General features: G+C 45.0%; 1 protein-coding gene across 1 annotated transcript in view; it reads right to left on the bottom strand.

Annotated features, from left to right (window-relative positions):
* gpr153 (G protein-coupled receptor 153) overlaps positions 1-19,278 on the bottom strand; it is a gene marked incomplete at both ends in the record, with an annotated part of 36,147 nt that extends 16,869 nt beyond the window's left edge. Inside the window, 2 exons of the mRNA XM_084184515.1 lie at positions 12,996-13,425; positions 18,890-19,278. Coding sequence (XP_084040641.1) covers positions 12,996-13,425; positions 18,890-19,278 — 819 coding nt within the window. The remainder of the gene's footprint in view (positions 1-12,995; positions 13,426-18,889) is intronic.
* Between the last annotated feature and the right edge of the window lie 425 nt (positions 19,279-19,703).

Raw genomic sequence — 19,703 nt, 5'->3', positions numbered from 1 at the left:
TAACAATTCACAACAATACACACAGATCTAAAAGTAAAAGAATGGAATTAAGAAATATATAAATATTAGAATGAGCAATGTCGGAGTCCGGAGTATAACTATATATATATATATATATATATATATATACATACATATATATATATATATATATATATATATATATATATATATATATATATATATACAGTGGGGAAAACAAGTATTTAGTCAGCCACCAATTGTGCAAGTTCTCCCACTTAAAAAGATGAGAGAGGCCTGTAATTTTCATCATAGGTACACGTCAACTATGACAGACAAATTGAGAAGAAAAAAATCCAGAAAATCACATTGTAGGATTTTTAATGAATTTATTTGCAAATTTTGGTGGAAAATAAGTATTTCGTCACCTACAAACAAGCAAGATTTCTGGCTCTCACAGACCTGTAACTTCTTCTTTAAGAGGCTCCTCTGTCCTCCACTCGTTACCTGTATTAATGGCACCTGTTTGAACATGTTATCAGTATAAAAGACACCTGTCCACAACCTCAAACAGTCACACTCCAAACTCCACTATGGCCAAGACCAAAGAGCTGTCAAAGGACACCAGAAACAAAATTTTAGACCTGCACCAGGCTGGGAAGACTGAATCTGCAATAGGTAAGCAGCTTGGTTTGAAGAAATCAACTGTGGGAGCAATTATTAGGAAATGGAAGACATACAAGACCACTGATAATCTCCCTCGATCTGGGGCTCCACGCAAGATCTCACCCCGTGGGGTCAAAATGATCACAAGAACGGTGAGCAAAAATCCCAGAACCACACGGGGGGACCTAGTGAATGACCTGCAGAGAGCTGGGACCAAAGTAACAAAGCCTACCATCAGTAACACACTACGCCGCCAGGGACTCAAATCCTGCAGTGCCAGACGTGTCCCCCTGCTTAAGCCAGTACATGTCCAGGCCCGTCTGAAGTTTGCTAGAGTGCATTTGGATGATCCAGAAGAGGATTGGGAGAATGTCATATGGTCAGATGAAACCAAAATAGAACTTTTTGGTAAAAACTCAACTCGTTGTGTTTGGAGGACAAAGAATGCTGAGTTGCATCCAAAGAACACCATACCTACTGTGAAGCATGGGGGTGGAAACATCATGCTTTGGGGCTATTTTTCTGCAAAGGGACCAGGTCGATTGATCCGTGTAAAGGAAAGAATGAATGGGGCCATGTATCGTGAGATTTTGAGTGAAAACCTCCTTCCATCAGCAAGGGCATTGAAGATGAAACGTGGCTGGGTCTTTCAGCATGACAATGATCCCAAACACACCGCCCGGGCAACAAAGGAGTGGCTTCGTAAGAAGCATTTCAAGGTCCTGGAGTGGCCTAGCCAGTCTCCAGATCTCAACCCCATAGAAAATCTTTGGAGGGAGTTGAAAGTCTGTGTTTCCCAGCGACAGCCCCAAAACATCACTGCTCTAGAGGAGATCTGCATGGAGGAATGGGCCAAAATACCAGCAACAGTGTGTGAAAACCTTGTGAAGACTTACAGAAAACGTTTGACCTGTGTCATTGCCAACAAAGGGTATATAACAAAGTATTGAGAAACTTTTGTTATTGACCAAATACTTATTTTCCACCATAATTTGCAAATAAATTCATTAAAAATCCTACAATGTGATTTTCTGGATTTTTTTTCCTCATTTTGTCTGTCATAGTTGACGTGTACCTATGATGAAAATTACAGGCCTCTCTCATCTTTTTAAGTGGGAGAACTTGCACAATTGGTGGCTGACTAAATACTTTTTTCCCCCACTGTATATATGTGATGGGATGTATAGACATTATGGACAGTATGTGGATAGAATATTTAGTATATCTGTATAATACGTAGGATATAATAGTATATATACAGCAATAGTTTAATAGGATGGCATTGACTAGAACACAGTATATAATAATAATATGCCATTTAGCAGACGCTTTTATCCAAAGCGACTTACAGTCATGTGTGCATATCGAACCCACTACCCTGACGTTACAAGCGCCATGCTCTATCAATTGAGCTACAGAGGACCACATACATATACATATGAAATGAGTAAAACAGTTTGTTAACGTTATTAAAGTGACCAGTGTTCCATTATTAAAGTGACCAGTGATTCCATGTCTATTGTATGTCCATAGGGCAGCAGCCTCTAAGGTGCAGGGTTGAGTAACCGGGTGGTAGCCGGCTAGTGACAGTGACTAAGTTCAGGACAGGGTACTGGGTGGAGGCCGGCTAGTGATGGCTATTTAACAGTCTGATGGCCTTGAGATAGAAGCTGTTTTTCAGTCTCTCGGTCCCAGCTTTGATGCACCTGTACTGACCTCGCCTTCTGGATGATAGCGGGGTGAACAGGCTGTGGCTCGGGTGGTTGATGTCCTTGATGATCTTTTTGGCCTTCCTGTGACATCGGGTGATGTAGCTGTCCTGGAGGGCAGGCAGCAATGTTCCCTCTAAGCTGTGCGTGTGCGCGCAGTAGCCCCGAGACTGCCGCGCAGCTCCCCCTGGACTGCCAATCCTTTTTGTAAAAAACCCAACGATAAAGCCTTGTGTTCAAATTTTTTATTTATTAGTCTCGGGCTGTTGGCGGTAGATGCAACCGATTCCCCTGCCCTGCACGCCGGGTAGGCGAATTGTTTGAACCATTTCATGTGTCTGAAGGTACAAACTCTGCCTTCCCAGTGGGCCCAGAGAGCAAATCAAGTGCACTATAGGCCTAGCAAAGTGAATTAATGTTTAAATTCTTACTCAGCACTGTCAACACTTTGTATTCAACACTTTTATAAGCCATAAAAATCGTGTTCTTCCTATTTCCACTCAGCGCTACAACAAGCACTGCAGCAGTAATACATGAGTATCTATAGGCTTGCCTTGTTGTTATTATTAGCGGCTTGGGTCTTTTTTTATATCTAGGAATATTTCACTTTCTCTGTTCATTGGAGTAATAATATGAATTTGTGCATGAGGTAGAAATAATGCAATGCAACTCGAGTTTCGCCATCAGCTGGAAGACGGTGTCCCTTTTTGGTCAGTGTCAGTGGAGGAAAGGGAGAGCGGAGGGATGTTGAGAGGCGGACCCACAGTCTGCTGCTCTCTCCCTCCGCTGTGACTGACCATCAGATGCAGGCACCATCAGCCCAGTAAAATAACAATAAAAAGCGAATGATTTAAATGTATGCTCACTCAGCTGTGTTTCACAAGTAATACAACAACGGATCTATTACCAGTGTGATCATATAGCCTACCTCAAATTTTGAAATATAATCTAAAAAAATGGCCCAAACAACAATGCATTGGCAGGGCAATATGCAGGGAGGATGTATTGGGCCTATAGCTTACTGCACAAATGTCATTCCTACAGTACTGTTTTTAATTGGTTAATGTTGCATAGGCTTACATTTTTTAAGTCATGTTTAAAAAAATGTGAGCGGTAGATTTCGGCTTGCATTTTGACTCAAAGTGATCTTGACTCAGAAAAGGTTGGTGACTACTGTTCTAGAGTTTTCCCTGTTAACACTATCAACTTTTCCCTTTACTGTGGCAATTGTGATCGAATCAATGCAATATTATTCACTTTCAATGCAACATACCGAAACAAAACAAACTATGCAAGATATTTTGTTGTAGGCAGAACGCATCGGAGTAGGATTCTATGGCATTGACACGCACTTCTCAGCCCGTACTCTACACAGACCGGTGCGGCATAAACAATCAGAGCTGCAGTAGGCCTATATGCAAATAGAGCATTGCCATATATGGATCTGTGCCATTTACTTTGAACTGGACTGTGTTTACAGCATGAGCGGTCGTAAGTACAGTGAGGGAAAAAAGTATTTGATCCCCTGCTGATTTTGTACATTTGCCCACTGACAAAGAAATTATCAGTCTATAATTTTAATGGTAGGTGTATTTGAACAGTGAGAGACAGAATAACAACAAAAAAATCCAGAAAAATGCATGTAAACATTTTTATAAATTGATTTGCATTTTAATGAGGGAAATAAGTATTTGACCCCTTCTCAATCAGAAAGATTTCTGGCTCCCAGGTGTCTTTTATACAGGTAACGAGCTGAGATTAGGAGCACACTCTTAAAGGGAGTGCTCCTAATCTTAGTTTGTTACCTGTATAAAAGACACCTGTCCACAGAAGCAATCAATAAATCAGATTCCAAACTCTCCACTATGGCCAAGACCAAAGATCTCTCCAAGGATGTCAGGGACAAGATTGTAGACCTACACAAGGCTGGAATGGTCTACAACACCATCGCCAAGCAGCTTGGTGAGAAGGTGACAACAGTTGGTGCGATTATTCGCAAATGGAAGAAACACAAAAGAACTGTCAATCTCCCTCGGCCTGGGGCTCCATGCAAGATCTCACCTCGTGGAGTTGCAATGATCATGAAAAGGGTGAGGAATCAGCCCAGAACTACACGGGAGGATCTTGTCAATGATCTCAAGGCAGCTGGGACCATAGTCACCAAGAAAACAATTGGTAACACACTACGCAGTGAAGGACTGAAATCCTGCAGCGCCCGCAAGGTCCCCCTGCTCAAGAAAGCACATATAAAGGCCCGTCTGAAGTTTGCCAATGAACATCTGAATGATTCAGAGGAGAACTGGGTGAAAGTGTTGTGGTCAGGTGAGACCAAAATCGAGATCTTTGGCATCAACTCAACTCGTGTTTGGAGGAGGAGGAATGCTGCCTATGACCTCAAGAACACCATCCCCACCGTCAAACATGGAGGTGGAAACATTATGCTTTGGGGGTGTTTTTCTGCTAAGGGGACAGGACAACTTCACCGCATCAAAGGGACGATGGACGGGGCCATGTACCGTCAAATCTTGGGTGAGAACCTCCTTCCCTCAGCCAGGGCATTGAAAATGGGTCGTGGATGGGTATTGCAGCATGACAATGACCCAAAACACACAGCCAAGGCAACAAAGGAGTGGCTCAAAAAGAAGCACATTAAGGTCCTGGAGTGGCCTAGCCAGTCTCCAGACCTTAATCCCATAGAAAATCTGTGGAGGGAGCTGAAGGTTCGAGTTGCCAAACGTCAGCCTCAAAACCTTAGTGACTTGGAGAAGATCTGCAAAGAGGAGTGGAACAAAATCCCTCCTGAGATGTGTGCAAACCTGGTGGCCAACTACAAGAAACATCTGACCTCTGTGATTGCCAACAAGGGTTTTGCCACCAAGTACTAAGTCATGTTTTGCAGAGGTGTCAAATACTTATTTCCCTCATTAAAATGCAAATCAATTTATAACATTTTTGACATTCGTTTTTCTGGATATTTTTGTTGTTATTCTGTCTCTCACTGTTCAAATAAACCTACCATTAAAATTATAGACTGATCATGTCTTTGTCAGTGGGCAAACGTACAAAATCAGCAGGGGATCAAATACTTTTTTCCCTCACTGTAGATGCGCTTGTTTTGAGATCAAAACGAAAGCTGCAAGAAGCCACCTGTGTACATTTTGTTCATATCCTTTGCTAGTTAGTGAGTTATTAGCCCAGTTATAGATCATTTGTAGTCAGCAATATGGGAGTGATTGCTTGTTACAAGAGCACAAAACATGTACATTTCTAGACATCTTTGAAAAGTGAGTCAGGTAAAGAGCTTTTTTTTTGTCTTAAAGGGGCAGTGTTGTATTTTGAGACAGGCTTGAATAAGCTAAGTAGCCAATAGGCAGGTAGCATAATTTGTCTGATTCTCTGTAATAATGGTATGGGAATAATAATGCATTTTATTTTGTAAAGTGGTTTCTTGCATCAAACAACACAACAACGTTTTCAGTCACCTCCTTGTCTGAAGGATAAACAGGTTAATGTCAAGCCCTGCATGTTTCTATTTTCAAAAGTCTCATGGAATGTAGGCCTACATTGAACACCACACATTGGCTGCTACTGTAGGCTGAATGATAGAACAGCTATTTCCATGTTAAAATGTTATGGGATGCATTTTCTACATTGTTTTTGATGGTAGGCAACTCTGGTAGGCCTACATTATGATCCAAAAAATTCCAGCCAACATTGGCAGCCAGACCGCACTACCATCTGGAGAGCCCTGCGGTTACGGGCGGTGCAGTTGCCGTACCAGGCGGTGATACAGCCCGACAGGATGCTCTCAATGGTGCATCTGTACAAGTTTGTGAGGGTCTTAGGAGCCAAGCTATTGCGCCTTCTTCACCAAATTGTCTGTGTGGGTGGACCATTTCAGATTGTCAGTGATGTGTACGCTGAGGAAGTTTTTTTCTTGGCATCACTCTGCCAGGACCCTCACCTCCTCCCTGTCGGCTGTCTCATCATTGTTGGTAATCAGGCCTACTACTGTTGTGTCGTCTGCAAACTTGATGATTGAGTTGGAGGCGTGCGTGGCCACGCAGTCATGGTTGAACAGGGAGTACAGGAGGGGGCTGAGCACGCACCCTGTGTTGAGGATCAGCGTAGTGGAGGTGTAGGACCCAGTTGCACAGCGCAGGGTTCAAACCCAGGGCCCCGAGCTTAATGATGAGCTTGAAGGGTACTATGGTGTTGAAGGTTGAGCTGTAGTCAATGAACAGCATTCTTACATAGGTATTCCTCTTGTCCAGGTGGGATTGGGCAGTGTGCAGTGCGATTGCATCGTCTGTGGATCTATTGGAGTGGGGTCTAGGGTGTAGGGTAAGGTGGAGGTGATATGATCCTTAACTAGCCTCTCAAAGCACTTAATGATGACAGAAGTGAGTGCTACGGGCAATAGTCATTTAGTTCAGTTACCTTTGCTTTCGTGGGTACAGGAACAATGGTGGACATCTTGAAGCAAGTGGGGACAGCAGACTGGGATAGGGAGAGATTGAATATGTCCGTAAACATTCCAGCCAGCTGGTCTGCGCATGCTCTGAGGACGCGGCTAGGGATGCCGTCTGGGCTGGGAGCCTTGTGAGGATTAACACACTTAAATGTCTTACTCACGTCGGCCACGGAGAACGAGAGACCACAGTCCTCGGGAGGGCAAAGAAGGTGTTTAGCTTGTCCAGGAGCAAGACGTCAGTGTCCGCGACGTGGCTGGTTTTCCCTTTGCAGTCCGTGATTGTCTGGAGTCCCTGCCACATACGTCTCGTGTCTGAGCTGATGAAATGCGACTCCACTTTGTCTCTGTACTGACATTTTGCCCGTTTGATTGCTATATGGATTCTCAGCAGGTTGACTGCGGCTAATCGAATGATCCGACATTTGAACTGCAGCTGCTAACCAATGCAATAGACGTTATGATATGGACAGTTGATGCCGAATTTGGCCTTGTGCCACCCACCCATTTCCTAAAGGTTTCGAATTCGGAGTTGTTGGGTGGATGGATGGTGCTTAGTCTGCTTACTTCTGTGAAGGAAACAGCACTAAACCAAAGAGTGTGTAGAAGAAGAAAAAAACCTGCTGACGAAATTCAAGGTCATTAACGAGCAAGAAGGGAGAGTAAATTGACAGGCTACGCAGATGTCTACTGCTAACAAACCATGAGAAGGACATGACATAGTACATTAGCCATAGAGCAGCATTAACCCTAGGGTACAGACTTATCTCTCTCCTATGAAGGAACACTCATAAGTTCAGTGAAATGGCTCCAGAAGCTGTATGTGATGCCATTTGGTTTACTGTATATCACCTGCAATGCTACAACCCACTCTGTTGGGTAGAGTAGTCTTGCACAATGAGATGAGGGGGAATCCCGCCACACACACAAGTACGTATGCATGCATAGCCACTTTTCTCCATCCCCTAGTGTGATGTTTGGGAACAGCTCTTGAAGGGCACTGGAGCAGAGACACACAGAGACACGTGCACACCCACCCACTCACACACACACACACACACACACACACACACACACCCTCCCTCCCTCCCTCCCTCCCTCCCTCCCTCCCTCACTTACAGACCTACTTAAAGCCCCAGATGAGCTGGGTAAAATGTTCCAAGTTTATTTAAATAATAAACTAGTCTTATAGGAGGCCCTACGGGGAATATTAGTCTACTAATTAACGATGGTGACCACTTTTTTTAACGTTCCGCCTTTACTTCACACTGGCCCACACAGAGCATACTCTGTTCATGCTCCGTTCTCCTGCGAGGTAGCTAGCGTTTATGGTGTATTGGAGTCCTCCTGTGCTGACTCAAAGTGCATCCTCCTCCTTTCCATCTGCCTCGGACCTCCTCCCTCTCTGGAGCACAACGAACAGACGGAGCTCTGCTGATGTCAGACAAAATGGCTGCCACCACTGTGAGGGGGCAGCAGGGGGTGGGCAAACATTGCAGGCCTACATAGCAATATACTGCATGACATTTTAAGAAGATGCACCATATGCTTAGCAGCATGCTAAAATGTGTGGAATGCTATGTGACGGGAATAAGATTTGTTGAGGAATTATCTGAGAGATGTAGCCTTAGCCTAGTTTGTCACTTGCCTGCTAAAATCATAAGTGCATTAGTGAATATGGTACATCAATCTTTCAATCTGCAGTTGAGTTGGCATGTCACAGGCGTGTTGCTAGGGGAGTCTTTGAGTGCTTTTGTGAGTGAGAGTGTGTGTGTGTGTGTGTGTTTGTGTGTGAGTGAGTGAAAGCGTGCTGTACAGCTTCTATATCTACATATTTAGGCATGAGTTTGTAATGGTACATGTATTTGTATTGAACCGTTCGGTACGGGGACCTCGGTTCGGTCCGCACTGTGAACCCAAATGAAGACATAAAAACATTGATATTTCCATAATAAAAACACTAGGCCTATATGAGCTGAAAAAAACATTTCAGGCTATTCCGATAAAACAACTAGAACCTATACGCACGTTGTAATCAACATTCTAGTCTTAATTAGCGCATTTCAAACTGTCCTTTTTTGAGGCGCAGCCGGGAACTACAGTAGTTCTGTACGATAGAGAGTGTTGGGGTCAATAAACCAGAATTGGAGAATCCTCAATCATCGTTTAAATCTCCAGTTTGGGAAGATTTTTGCTTCCCAGTAGATTACAACAGCAATGGACAGAGAGTTGTGGATAAAACGTTAACAGTATGTCGCCACGCTCAACGAGAATAGCCTATGCAGCTGCCAACACCTCAAATATGTTGACTCATTTATGCCGACATCACCCCAATATATCGGAGAAAGACTGAAACACAAAGAAACAACAACACAGCATCGTATTCCCTCTGCATTCAAGCAGCCCTTGGCAGCTGATTCTGACCGGGCCCAAAAAATTACAAGAGCAATAGGTAGGCTAGGTTTATATTTTTTGCAGTCATTCCTTTATAGTCGTGGATATGCGCCCATTGAAATAAAATAAAATCCATTTTATTTGTCACATGCACCGAATACAACAGGTGTAGACTTTCCATGAAATACTTACTTACGAGCTCTTTCCCAACAATTCAGAGTTAAAAAGTGTGTGTGTATGTATATTTTGGAGTGTCAGTGTAGTATGTGTGAGTGTGTGGGCAGAGTCCAGTGAGTGTTCATAGAGCCAGTGCAAGAGAGTCAGTGCAAAAAAAAGGGTGTCACTGCAAATAGTCCGGGTAGCTATTTGATTAACTGTTCAGCAGTCTTATGGCTTGGGGGTAGACACTGTTCGGGAGCCTTTTGGCCCCAGACTTGGCACTCCCGTACCGCTTGCTGTGCGGTATAAGAGAGAACAGTCAATGCCTTGGGTGGCTGGAGTCTTAGAACATTTTTAGGGCCTGGATGGCAGGGAGCTCGGCCCCAGTGATGTACTGGGCCGTATGCACTATCCTCTGTAGTGCCTTGTGGTCGTATGCCAAGCGGTGATGCAGCCAGTCAAGAAGCTCTCAATGGAGCAGCTGTATAACTTTTTGAGGATCCGAGGGCCCATGCCAAATCTTTTCAGCCTCCTGAGGGGAAAGAGATGTTGTCGTGCCCTCTTCAAGACTATGTTGGTGTGTTTGGACCATGATGTTGACACCGAGGAACTTGAAGCTCTTGACCCGCTCCACTACAGGCCCAGCGATGTGAATGGGGGCGTGTTCGGCCCTACGTTTCCTGTAGTCCACGATCAGCTCCTTTGTTTTGCTGACGTTGAGGGAGAGGTTGTTGTGCTGGCACCACACTGCCAGGTCTCTCATCGTCGTCAGAGATCAGGCCTACCACCAACATGTCGTCTGCAAATGTAATGATGGTGTTGGAGTCGTGCGCAGCCACACAGTTGTGGGTGAACAGGGAGTACAGGAGGGGACTAAGCACGCACCCCTGAGGGGGCCCCGTATTGAGGGTCAGCGTGGCGAATGTGTTGTTGCCTACCCTCACCACCTGGGAGCGGCCCGTCAGGAACTCTAGGATCCAGTTGCAGAGGGAGGTGTTCAGTTCCAGGGTCCTTAGCATTTTTTTGTGATTTAGCAGACGCTCTTATCCGGAGCGACTTACAGGAGCAATTAGGGTTAAGTGCCTTGCTCAAGGGCACATCAACAGATTTTTCACCTAGTTGGTTCTGGGATTCGAAACAGCGGCCGTTCGGTTACTGGCCCAACGCTTTTAACCACTAGGCTACCTGCCGCCCTATGGTGTTGAATGCTGAGCTGTAGTCAATGAACAGCATTCTCACGTAAGTGTTCCTTTTGTCCAGATGGGAAAGGGCAGTGTGGAGTGCAATAGAGATTGCGTCGTCTGTGGATCTGTTGGGGCGGTATCCAAAGTGGAGTGGGTCCAGGGTGTCTGGGATGATGGTGTTGATGTGAGCCATGACCAGCCTTGCAAAGCATTTCATGGCTACAGATGTGAGTGCTACGGGGCGATAGTCATTAAGACAGGTTACCTTGGTGTTCTTGGGCACAGGGACTATGGTGGTCTGCTTGAAACATGTAGGTATTACAGACTGGGTCAGGGAGAGGTTGAAAATGTCAGTGAAGACACTTGCCAGCTGGTCAGCACATGCTCTGAGTATGCGTCCTGGTAATCCGTCTGGCCCTGCAGCCTTGTGAATGTTAACCTGTTTAAACAGCTGGTGCTCTCATGCATGGTTCAGTGTTGCTTGCCTCGAAGCGAGCATAGAAGGCATTTAGCTCGTCTGGTAGGCTCGCGTCACTGGGCAGCTTGCGGCTGGTTTTAGTTTGCAAGCCCTGCCACATCCGACGAGCGTCAGCCGGTGTTGTAAGATTCAATCTTAGTCCTGTATTGACGCTTTGCCTGTTTCATGGTTCATCGGAGGGCGTAATGGGATTTCTTACAAACGTCTGGATTAGTCCCACTCCTTAAAAGCGGCAGCTCTAGCCTTTAGCTCAGTGCGGATGTTGCCTGTAATCCATGGCTTCTGGTTGGGATATATACGTATGGTCACTGTGGGGACCAGTGATTGCACGTACGCCAATAGAACTGAGAATAGAGGCGGTTTATCCACTTGCTGCGGTTTATCCACTCTGTGCTTGTCATCACCTCTTGAAAGTGCTCGAGACACGTTACGAACTTCCCTTGCACCCATTTCAGCAAACAGGTAGTACCCGCTCTATATAAGCAAGCCAAAGCCGAAGTTTTCAATTAATTGGCCAATGCACACTGTGTTGCACTTACTTAACAGTGACAGCCCATTACATTAACCTGGAATGGGAGATGTACCATGCTACAGGCACACCCCTTTTATGAGAATTGCAAGTGCGCATCTGACACTGAAGGAGGCAGTGTCATGGTGCGTTTGTAACCAAGATGGAAGTGGGTATTTACCACATACAACTGGGAAAAATCCACTTGAACGGCCTTCAAACTGGTAATTACTTGTGGGAAACTCATCCTGAGCACCCACTTCTCCCACATGATGACCTCTGACGTCACCTATTAAGGAAATGGCCTCTATAACAGCATTTTGGCAGTTAAACACAACAACAAAACATTATTCATAAAAAGCAATCTATTAATGTGGTTTTTGAACTCTATAATGTGTTTACATGCATGATAGCCAATTGGCGTTTCTCAATGAGTTAAAATCACTTGAATGCATCCAACTGCTATTTACGACTTCACAACTGGTAAATTCCCACCTCCCACATGGTTACAAACACAGAGTGGAAACAACAGACAATGCCAGATTCACAACAGACAATGCCAGGAACATTGTGAACGCTGAACATTGTGAATGGCATGTAATTCTCCCGCTGTACCGAAAAGTGACCCCAAAATCGCAATACTGTGTTTGGTGAACCATTACACCCTTTACCAACAGCAGAAGTGGATTAAGCTACAGCACACAACAGCTCTAGAATTCAAACCACCACCTACAAGGCTTGTATAACTGAGTTTTTATGTATTATTATTATTTGTGTTATTTAGTTGTAGTTGTATAACCATCCAATACATCTAACCTGTTTTTCCCCCACCACTGCATAGGTGGGGCGGACTCGCCCCACCCCCCAAACTGAAGGCGTTTGTCTTCTATTGGTTCAAGTGACAATTTTGGTGCCAGAGTGGGTGTGGGGGGGACTATGGGGAAAGACTGCATCAAACCCCTTCATGTTCTGCACACAGACACACACACACAGACACACACAATTTGAACTGTGAAAACAACACCACCACAACACAACCACTCTTGTCAAGATGGCTCAACACCGCCTCTACTTCCTAAGGTGGCTAAAGAAATTTGGCATGTCCCCGGGTCCTCTCCAAATACTACCGCTGCACCATCAAGAGCGTCCTGACCGGCTGCATCACGGCCTGGTATGGAAACTGCTCCGCCCACAATCGCAAGGCCCTCCAGGACATCCACTCAAAACGGTGCGTGTAAATATTCTACTATCAATTGTTGAGTGCCTTCCTGTATTTATACTTATGCTAAATGTTTTATTCTATTCTACCAGAGAGCCATTTACTGGTTATTCTTATTCTTATCTTTTATTATTTCTTATTGTTGTTACGTTATCGAGAGGGAACCTGCAAGTAAGCATTTCGTTGGACGGTGTATACCATGTGTATCCTGTACATACCACTATTAAAACTTGAAACTAAACTCACCAGGATGGGGAAGCCGGTGAGGAAGTCATAAATGAAGACGATGCCGCTGATCAGGTAGGTGATCTGCAGCGAGGTCTTGAGCGATTCCGAGCCGTCGATGGACGAGCGCCGCTTGCCCTGAGCGTCCTCCACCACGATGGTGGGCACGTTGAACTTGTTCTTGTCGGCCTTGTGGCCCGCGTGGATGGCGAAGGTCTGGAAGAGGGCAATGCCGATGCAGATGATGCCCATGGCCACGCTGCCGCCAATCAGCAGCAGGAAGCACACGCCGAAGCCCAGGCCGATCTCCGTGACGATGAAGCGGCAGTCGCGGGCATAGAAGCGGTCGATGGTGTCGTGCCAGCCCACGGCGGGCAGCGTGGACAGGATGAAGGACACCATCCAGATGCCCATCACCGTGTGCACCGCCTGCTTCTTGGTGTTACTCAACCTACATGGGGGAGGAAGAGGGGGATTGTAAATAACGTAATCCTATCTTTGATGGCATAGTTATTCCCTAACACAGCGGTCTGAAACTCCTGGCTCTGCAAGCCACACTCCACATGGCTTGCAAAGTGATGTCTAATTCCTACTGGATTCCTATTATTAGACTCAACTTGGGGGAGGAAGAGGAGGGGGGATGTTTGAAGATCTACTCCACATCAACAGAGGGCACGATAATAAAACCGCCACAAATCTAAACAACTCCTTGAGCTTCATGATATTATAAGGATCTGTCTGGAAGAATTAGATTATGATCAAATCAATATTACATGAATAGACTTACTTAATGCAAATCATTTCAATATAATTCTATGAATAACATCATTCAATTGGATAAAGAGTAGGCGAGGAAATCAATGGAAATGGTTGGTTGATGAACCAGATCATTGCCATGCCCTTTGGTCTATTTAAAGGGTTCCCCCTCACCTCTAAGTAATTGTTATAAGCCAGCAATTTGCTCAGAGTGTTAGTGGCCTCTGGCAGTATTCATTTTCTATGTGCACGGCACAAATAAAAAAATACTGCAGGAGGCTGGGGCGTTTTTCCTTTTAACATCTACGAGAGGCGACACAGGCTTTACCTGAACTAAGACGCACACACAGTTGCAGCACATGAAAGCACATTTACAAAGTTGAACTGCACAAAAACCTGCCGGAGCAATGTTGATGCAGTGTCATGGTTTAAAAACTGCTGCACTTCTTTGGGGTCTATTCAATCCGCATCGCGGAAGTTCAGCTTTACAGCGTGATTGAAATTTAAAGGCAATGTTCCCGCATTAGCGAAGACCACATTCACGGTAAACGCTGCATATCTTGGCTCAATCGGAAATGACCTTTACATTTCTATCACAGAATCAGTAACACTTCAGCTTTACGGATTGAATTAAGCCCTTACACTTAAAAGCATCTACCTGTGAGTGGAGTCTCAGGAAGCAGCAGTGTTTTTAATGTACCCAAAATAATTATGTGATTTTATTTGACCATGATTCGAGCCACTGTCTAAATACACCAATGCCAGTTTGATTAAACAGAGCCCTGAAATTCATTGACTAAACTACAAAGAATTGAAGACATCATGAGACAGTGTGTGTCGCAAAGGCCCCAATTGGGTAGCTTACTTATGGATAACCGATTGTATGATTTTTTTGTGGTTGTTTTTAAAAAGTGGCTACGGTATCAAGGGACTTAAGAGTATCTAGACAGATTTTCAGAGTTTACTCCAGCTGAGGATCCCCCTCCTCCAACCCCCAAAGCCTACCACTCCGAGAGGAGTTTTGGCGGTAAACCCAAACTGTCCTTCAGGGGAGAGATCCCCCAATCAAAGCCAGCCTCGTCCATCCCCCTCTTCTCTTCTCTCCTCTTACCCTCATTCACATCCTTTGATTAATCTCCCTCGCTTCACAGAGACATTGTACGTGTGTCTTTGCACAGAGAATGACACCAACCTCACCAAATGAAGCAAAGTATACAGTATTACAAAATGGTAGATTTTGAATTGGTCTGTGCTACATGTATGCAGGGCTATTGGAACAATGCATAGTAAAAGGCAGCAGCCCTGGGTCCGCCATGTTTGCGTTAATCTGCCTTTATCTCTGTGCTAAAGAAGTGGGTCTCTTTGCTGCTGCGAGTCACAGATCGCTAGCCTTTCCTCAAAGTGCCTGAGGTGGGAGCAAAGAGAGAGATTTACGTCATCAAGCTGCTTGAATCTATTACTAGAAAAAGAGAGGGAGGAAGAGAAGAGAGAGAGAAAAAACTCCTGAGAGATAGTGAGCACTGGCTGATGAGAACAGATGCTGAACGTTTGTTTCCAGTACAATGGCAAAATTCATAATTCAGGCCTTCCGTATGTTCACGTCAGGTATAGGAGGCGGCCATGTGCATTCAAAAGGGAAAAATGGGTCTGTTTCAGATTAAAGATGAATAGAGGTTACGTGTGGAATTACATTGGTGTTAAAAGGAGCTGGAGAAAATGCGCGAGGGTCTTTATGGGGGCGGGGTGAGAAAAAATATGACTTTAGGGGACAGAAGATGGATAATGTTACTGTGAATCAAGCTTCAGGTCTATAACTGACTCTTGCTCGCTCTTTCTCTATCCCCCCTCTCTCTTTTTTGAGAGAGAGAGCAAGAGAGGGAGAGAGAGAGAATCTGTACACAAGTTTCACAACAATTTGGGATGATTTGTTTGGACACAAACCCATAGCTTCAGCTACTCTGAAATTATATTAGGCATAGATAATTGAGGACACTTTTTGGGGTAAACAAAAATGTTGTTAATTGTATTTTTTGGCAAAAAACGTGTCTTTGCTGAGCCCGAAAATTGGCCTCGTTAACTATGATCTGGACATCTCTAGATTATTTGACAATAGGAGCTAGAATAAGTTATTATCTGTGCACAGAAAGGGCTATTTAGAGAATCCTTATAAATACACACTATTTGATTAATATCATTGTCATCAACACACAGTATATATCTCCCTGTCTTCATTGGGCTGATTCTGACATTCTAAAATGGCGTTTAGTTTCAAAGTGGTTGAAATGTTACTCTCAAGCTGGTTTGATACCCCCAAACTCATTTGGTTTGCAGTTTTTGCACACTAAAATGTGTTTGTTTCATGTGCACTTGGCCTGCAATTACATCGCTCTTGAGATGCATTCATCTACAAATGATTGTTATGAAAACCGAACCGCAGTTGACAAGCAAGTTACAAATTGTGGCTTTAAAATGCAGCCAGGTTACTTCTAGTCCTACAATGTACTTGTAGGTCTGAGATTTGAAACATCTTTATTGAGGGGCACGTAAGGTAGAAATGGCACAGAGACAGTTGGCACAGAATAGATAATTCAGAAGAGCTGGACTTCCGGCTTTGTCCCTAATTCATGGTTCCTGTGTTGTTCAAGTAGCGCCAACAAGGATCACATTACTTCTGATGGTTGTGGAAGCCAGATGGAGCTGGATGGAAGTGGAGCAGCGGATGCTCTCACAGTCTAGCAAGTCTAGTCCCACACGGGATTACCTGGATTCCACACCAACAGATGTGTCCAGGATAGAGTGAATTCACTGGGAACGCATCACTAACTCTCCCGTTTCTCTAACCCTATGAATCCAAGTCCATCAGACACGCAATCAATTTTGATATGATGATTGGCATGGTTGGAAAGGATGAGTATGGCTATGTGCTCTGGGGGGAGAGATATTGTAGGCTAGGCTATATTTGGCTGAATTATATTATGTCGCTGTAGCTGAATGCTTTGTCAGAGGGAGGCTGCATTGAATTACTAGAAAGTATTCTACAAAAACAACATTTACTGTGTAACTGTTGTTGTAGCTAGATGTTAGTAGATTTGCAAATAAACTCACAATGTAGATTACGCTAATTCTAGACTACCGAAAGGTCATGAATAATTTGTGGTTTATCTAATGCGTGACAGAATGTAATTTTACAATCCCACAAACAGGTATAACGGTTGTAATTACTATGTAACAATGTCTACCAATTATACTGCACCTTTCCTATTTTTGCTTTACATCATTGTCCGATCTCCCAACATTATGTAACTTCCATTAAGACAGGTCTTAGCACCACTTCAGACCCCTTGACTTTTTCCACATTTTGTTATGTTACAGCCTTATTCTAAAATGTATTTTTTTAAATCCATCATCAATGTCCACTCAATATCTCATAATGACAAAGCAAAAAAAAAATTGTGGGTTGTTGAAATATCACATTTACAGTACATAAGTATTCAGACCCTTTACTCAGTACTTTGTTGAAGCACCTTTGGTAGCGTTTACAGCCTCGAGTCTTCTTGGGTATGACGCTATAATTTGGGGATTTTCTCCCATTCTTCTCTGCAGATCCTCTCAAGCTCTGTCAGGTTGGATGGGGAGCGTCGCTGTACAGCTATTTTCAGGTCTCTCCAGAGATGTTCGATCGGGTTCAAGTCCGGGCTCTGGCTGGGCCACTCAAGGACATTCAGAGACTTGTCCCGAAGCCACTCCTGCGTTGTCTTGGCTGTGTGCTTAGGGTCGTTGTCCTGTTGCAAGGTGAACCTTTGCCCCAGTCTGAGGTCCTGAGCGCTCTGGAGCAGGTTTTCATCAAGGATCTCTCTGTACTTTGCTCTGTTCATCTTTCCCTCGATCCTGACTAGTCTCCCAGTCCCTGCTGCTAAAGATCATCCCCACAGCATGATGCTGCCACCACCATGCTTCACCGTAGGGATGGTGCCAGGTTTCCTCCAGATGTGACGCTTGGCATTCAGGCCAAAGAGTTCAACGTTGGTTTCATCAGACCAGATAATCTTGTTTCTCAAGGTCTGAGAGTCCTTTAGGTGCCTTTTGGCAAACTCCAAGCAGGCTGTCATGTGCCTTTTACTGAGGAGTGGCTTCCGTCTGGCCACTCTACCAAAAGGCCTGATTGGTGGAGTGCTGCAGAGATGGTTGTCCTTCTGGAAGGTTCTCCCATCTCCACAGCAGAATTCTAGAGCTCTGTCAGAGTGACCATCGGGTTCTTGGTCACCTCCCTGACCAAGGCCCTTCTCCCCCGATTGCTCAGTTTGGCCAGGCGGCCAGCTCTAGGAAGAGTCTTGGTGGTTCCATACTTCTTCCATTTAAGGATGATGGAGGCCACTGTGTTCTTGGGGACCTTCAATGCTGCAGACATTTTTTGGTACCCTTCCCCAGATCTGTGCCTCAACACAATCCTGTCTCGGAGCTCTACGGACAATTCCTTCGACCCCATGGCTTGGTTTTTGCTCTGGCACTGTCAACTGTGGGACATTATATAGACAGGTGTGAGCCTTTCCAAATCATGTCCAATTAATTGAATTTACCACAGGTGGACTCCAATAAAGTTGTAGAAAGGATGATCAATGGAAACAGGATGCACCTGAGCTCAATTTTGAGTGTCATAGCAAAGGGTCTGAATACTTATGTAAATAAGGTATTTCTGTTTTACATTTTTAATACATTTGGAAACATTTAGAAAAACCTGTTTTCGCTTTGTCATTATTGGGTATTGTGTGTAGATTGATGAGGAAAAAATGTAATTTAATCAATTTTAGAATAAGGCTGTAGCGTGACAAAATGTGGAAAAAGTAAAGGGGTCTGAATACTTTCTGAATGCACTGTATGCCTTTTCACTTTTCTTTTGGACGTGCAATTTTTCACAGCATCTGTAGAAACCAGCCGAACAAATGTAGTCATTGTTTGTGTGCGTCTGTATGTTATTGTTTGTATTTTTAAGTTTGTATATGGAGTAAAAAATGAAAATGAAAAAAAATTGATATTATTTTAAAAAAAAGAAACCAGTTGAACAGATACGGGACACTCACACAAGAGAGTCCACCCACCCGCAGCAGCACACAGCAAGAGAGAAGCAGTCAATCTAGACGCCAGCTCTTCCCCACACATACCTGTAGTTGACGGGCCAGCGCACCATCCACATGCGGTGGTAGGAGAGTGAGGTGACCGAGAAGCAGGTGACCAGCGTCAGTGTGTAGAAGGTGGACACGAACACCTTGCACAGACCCTCGTTCCACTGGTAGCTGGAGTGCTGTCGGCGCAGGGTGATCACGCAGTACATGGTGATGGGGATGGCCATGTTGAGGATGTGCGTGCCGGCCAGCGTGCAGATGAGGAACTCCAGCGGCTTCCACTTCTTCTGCTTGGCGCTGACGCTCAGGATGCCCCAGGCGTTAGCCAGGATGGACACGCCCGAGCACACCAGCCAGGCCAGCGCGTTGGTGCTGATCACTTCGCTCACCTCATCCTCATCCATGGCGGAGCGCGGGGACGACACCATCGGGGGGCGGAGCGGTGGCAGCTGTTGTGGTGAGAGGAGAGGGTACAGCGGAGGAGGAGGTAACGGCGGTGGTAGTGGTGGTTGTGGAGGCGGGCAGGAGGGGGCGCAGGGCACAGCAGGGCGAGTCGGGCATCCTACCGGGGCGGACAGGCACTTTTCACAGGATAGGTGGTGCAGCAGGGGACAGAGGGCATGGTGGTGGCAGCAGCAGGAGAGAAGGAGTAGAAGGGGAGGGTGAAGGAGGGGGAGAGACTGGGGAGGAGTGGCCAAGCCCTGTCGCTAACAGGCCTGGAGATGGTGAGAAGGAAGAGAAAAGAGGAGGGGAGAAGGATACAAAGAGAGATGATAAAGAAGTATTAGTTTACCAGAGCCTAAAATTCACATTACTTCAATACATAACAATTCCAATTCAATTTTAACAATCA

Source organism: Coregonus lavaretus (assembly GCF_964263955.1).
Source record: "Coregonus lavaretus genome assembly, chromosome: 20".
NCBI classification, from domain to species: Eukaryota; Metazoa; Chordata; class Actinopteri; order Salmoniformes; family Salmonidae; genus Coregonus; species Coregonus lavaretus.
The sequence above is the reverse complement of the archived record's forward strand: the minus strand, read 5'-3'. Positions and strand labels throughout refer to the sequence as shown.